The sequence below is a fragment of the Terrapene carolina genome, unplaced genomic scaffold (assembly GCF_002925995.2).
Source record: "Terrapene carolina triunguis isolate 2854851 unplaced genomic scaffold, T_m_triunguis-2.0 Scaffold33065, whole genome shotgun sequence".
NCBI lineage: Eukaryota > Metazoa > Chordata > Testudines > Emydidae > Terrapene > Terrapene triunguis.
In genome coordinates, this window is record NW_020697416.1 from 2652 (window position 1) to 6602 (window position 3951).

Below are 3951 nucleotides of genomic sequence, written 5' to 3' on the forward strand. Positions count from 1 at the left end.
CCCCCAGTTCATCAGCACATGCGTCTGCCCCAAGCCCCCCAGGGATGCTCCTGGCTCTGGAGCGTCTGCCCCCCGGGTTCAAAGGGCCAGTTGCAGCGGAGATCCCAGCCTAAGGGTGGGTGCCGAGGGGGGGGGCGGGAAGCTCCAGATGTGCCAATAGCCCCCAGCAGTGTGTGTGCCCGGGGGGGGGGGGGGGGGGGGGGGGGGCAACCTCCAGCTGCTCCCCTCTCATCCTCCACACCCCAAACCAGCCTTTCTGGGGGGGGAAGGGGGTGCTAACCCAGGAACAGTTGCTCTGACCCCCCCATCACAGCTGGGAGCAGCACCCTCCCCCAAGTTCCTGGCAACCCCCAGCCCCAACTGGTGGCTGCAGAGGGACATTCGGGGCAAATCTGGGAGCCGCCCACTGTCCCCCCCCCCAAGAGTTTACCAATGGGGTGAAGGGGGGCCACGGCTGCTAGGGAAGGGGGTCAGCCCCCATACCTGAGAACACACATCGCTTTACAAACAGTATTAAGTTAATTACAGTACAAAGGCGTAGGGGGACCCGTCCCACTCGCCTCCCACTAGAAGCCGGGGTGTGGGGGGTAACGGTGGGGGAGGGGGGAAGATGGGGCCAGTCCCCTCCCCCACTACAGTACTGTTGTGAGTGCTCTATACAAGGATTCCCCTGCTATGGGGGCATCCCCAAAACCAGCCCCCCAGCAGGGCTTTGAGGGGGGCCCCAAGGCCGCGCTGGATGGAGGGGGCAACCGGCTTTTACACCCGGGGAGGCGCTGTGCACAGCACTGGGGGGGCGGGAGGACAGAGGCACCTGGCATTGGGGCACCCCAGACAGAGGCTCCTCATGGGGGGACCCTGCCAGACTGGGGGGGGCATTGGAAATCCCCAGGGAGGTGTTGAGGGGCGAGGGGGAGCTGAGCAGCAGAGGGGGAAGTCAAAAGAGGGGGGCCCCCTGACGGGTGTTTTGGGGAAGGAAACTGAGTCTGCCAGGTCACGGGCAGCCAGGCCTGAGTCCGCCCCCCTCAGCTCCCCGCAGAACGGATCTCGCTGGGGGAATCAGTGCCGGACCTCGGCCCGAGTTCGGCCCCCGGAGCCGGCTCCGGCCCCCGCGACCTCGGCCTGAGTTCGGCCCCCGGAGCCGGCTCCAGCCCCCGAGATCTCGGCCCAGGATTCCCCGCGGGCAGCCAGCCCGGCAGGGAGTTAAACGCCGACCAGCCCCAGGTGGGGCTCAAGGCCTCTCAAGTCTCTGCCCCAGATGCAGGAGAGCGTCCGGCCCCACGGAGCGGCCGTGTCCAAAGACGTCGGTCCTGATCCGGGAGGCGCAGCGTGGGGTCCCGAGAGGTTTGTTTCGAGTTGAGCACAAGGCACCGGGAATCGCGGAGGGAGCGAGGCTGGACGAGGGGAGCCGGCCCCGGGGAGCCCAGCGCAGTCTGGCCAGACGTGGGGTGCCGCAGAGCGCACCCCACCCCCGCCCTACGACATCTTCCAGATGGTGAGGGAGGCGGTGAGCACGCCAGCAGCGAAGATGGTGATGGTCTGCCAGGTGGGCGTGCCGAAGTAGGAGAGGAGGCCGTCCTGGGGGAGGGGGGGGAGAGAGCAAAGGGCACCACTGAACCGTCATACGAATGAGGCTGACATGCGGCTGGCTCTGGGGTGGGGGCAGCGCCACACAACGGGTTTGGGATCGCTGGGAGGCAGCAGAGTCTAGTGCATTTGGAACTGGGCTGGGAGCCAGGACTCCTGGGTTCTCTCCCCAACTCTGGGAGGAGAGTGGGGTCTAGTGATTAGAGCAGGGGGGGCCTGGGAGCCAAGACTCCTGGGTTCTCTCCCTGGCCCTTGCAGGGGAGTGGGGTATAGTGGTGGTGGGGTGGGAAAGAGTGGGGTGGGCTGGGAGCCAGGACTTTAGACTCTGTCGCTGGACACATTGGCTCTGCATTGGTATCCCAGCTGGGTTTGTTTCGGGGGGGGGGGGGGGCCCACAGGGCCCTTTCCACACACACACACACACACCCCTCCGTCAGCCCAGCACGAGTCAACTCTCCAGCGAGCCCTTCTCCTCGGCCAACGGTCGCCCCCGGCCATCAGCAAAACACCTCGGGGCCCTGTGACCTCGGACTCCAGCCTGGCCGGTGACTTTCCACGCGCAGGGGCTGGGTTTGGGCCCGTGGCCGAGGAGATAAACGACCCCGGAGACGTCTCCAGCGTGTCCCTGATTCTCCGGCCCGTGGATTTCCAAGCACGAGGAGCGTTTTATGCTACGGCGCGAGGCCCTGCCCAGCCCCTGCGTGTCCCCCGAGAGACGCCACGAGCCGGCAGCCTGTCCCGTCCCTGCCGGGAACCCGCTCGAAGCTTTGTGGTTCCTGAACCCCAGTTAGAAGTGGAGGTTCGGGGACGGCCCGGGACACAGGCTGACCTGATTCCTTGGGACGGGGAGAAGCTGACGCAGGGTGAATTTGGTTTTCAGTCGCTAGACGCCGTTTTGTTACCGGTTTGGTGAATCTAACTGTAGAATAACCCACCGGCTTTGGAGGTGGTCACGACTTAGGCACCTTCGCTAGCTATGCAAATTAGGACAGTGCCTCATTTGCATGCAGCCTGGGGGGTAACGGGGGAGGGAGGGCGGCCGGCGCTGGCTGGACTCACCCATCCTCCCTGGGCCTGGATCCAGGCCAGCACATGATCCCGGAGGTACTCCAACGTCCAGCCCACGATGGTCCGCACCAGCTCGGGGACCTTGGTGCACAGAGCCTGGGGGAAGAGAGGGGCAGCAGGGTAAGGGTGGCTGGTGAACCAGTGGCGGGAGGGGGAGCACATTCAGGAAGGGAGGGGCAGCCGGGGGCTGTACAGGGGGGAGGGATCTCACAGCCAGGGGGAGGGGTAGCAGAAGGGCTGTGGGGGGTGGGAGGGGAAGCAGAGGGCCATGGGGGAGGGGGGTTACAGCGGGGGGGGGGGGAAGGGGGGGGTCTCCCAGCAGCCCCACCTTGAGCACCAGCTTGCAGGCGAAGTAGAAAAGCGCCACGACCCGGCCCCAGTTGAAGGTCCCGTCGGAGAACATCTCGGCAGCCACGCGGAAGAAGACGTCTTTGGGGGCGTGGGCCCCCACCCGGTCAATCATACTGCGGGGGACAGAGGGTTAGAGCCAGGCCGGGGGGGGGTTTGCCGGGGGGAGGGGGACAATCCTGCCGCCCCAGAGGAAGAGGTGACGAAAAGGTGAGACCGCCTGACTCAGTTTCCCCACTTGGGGAAGGGTTAACGTGGAAGAGGGGCCAGCTGGAGTCAGGGAGGGTCGAGACTCGTCTGGGGGTGGATGGAGCGGGGAGCCAAAGGAGCTGGGGGAGGCAGGCAGGCATTTTGGGGGCTGCCCAGGGCAGAGAGATGGACCCAGGAGTCCGGAGGGGAGGGGGGCTCTGCTGGGGCTGGCACAAGGCAGAGGGGGCTGCCCGAGGCCGTAGAGCTCCCGGAATCGGATGGGGCATACAGGGGACGAGATGGGGGGGCCCCCCACCTCTGCAGTTCGGTATTGTTGTCGAGCTCGTCCCCGATCCGCCGCAGGCACTCGCTGAGCCGCTTGGTGTTCTCGTCGCAGGGGGGGGGCTCCGGCCCCCCCAGCTCTGCCCGGCTCAGCTCCACCGCCTGGGAGTCCCCGCAGCGCTGGGCCCGGTCCCGGATGAACCTGTCGCGGGGGGGACGGGGTTAGCCGCGCGCCAGACGCTGAGACGCAGCCCCCAACCCCCAGCCCCGCGACAGGGCTCTGTCCCCTCCCCTGACACAGCCCCGTACCTGAACCCCCAGCCCCATGACACCCCCACCGACAGCCCCATACCTGAAACCCCAGCCCTGTGATACAGCCCCATCCCCCCCCCGACAGCCCCATACCTGAAACCCTCAGCCCCAAGACACAGCCCCCAAACCCTCTGACACGGCCCTGTCCCCCCGACAGCCCCATAC

The 3951-nt window shown here is 66.6% G+C and overlaps 1 protein-coding gene across 1 annotated transcript; it reads right to left on the reverse strand.

Moving 5' to 3' along the window:
* Positions 1 to 1119: 1119 nt before the first annotated feature.
* LOC112120053 (apoptosis regulator BAX) lies at positions 1120 to 3676 on the reverse strand (the record flags this gene model as incomplete). Its single annotated transcript, XM_024218966.3, has 4 exons — positions 1120 to 1578; positions 2647 to 2751; positions 2984 to 3119; positions 3509 to 3676. Coding segments are annotated over 4 exons (511 nt in total), but the record flags the coding sequence as incomplete, so codon positions are not given.
* Positions 3677 to 3951: the final 275 nt, after the last annotated feature.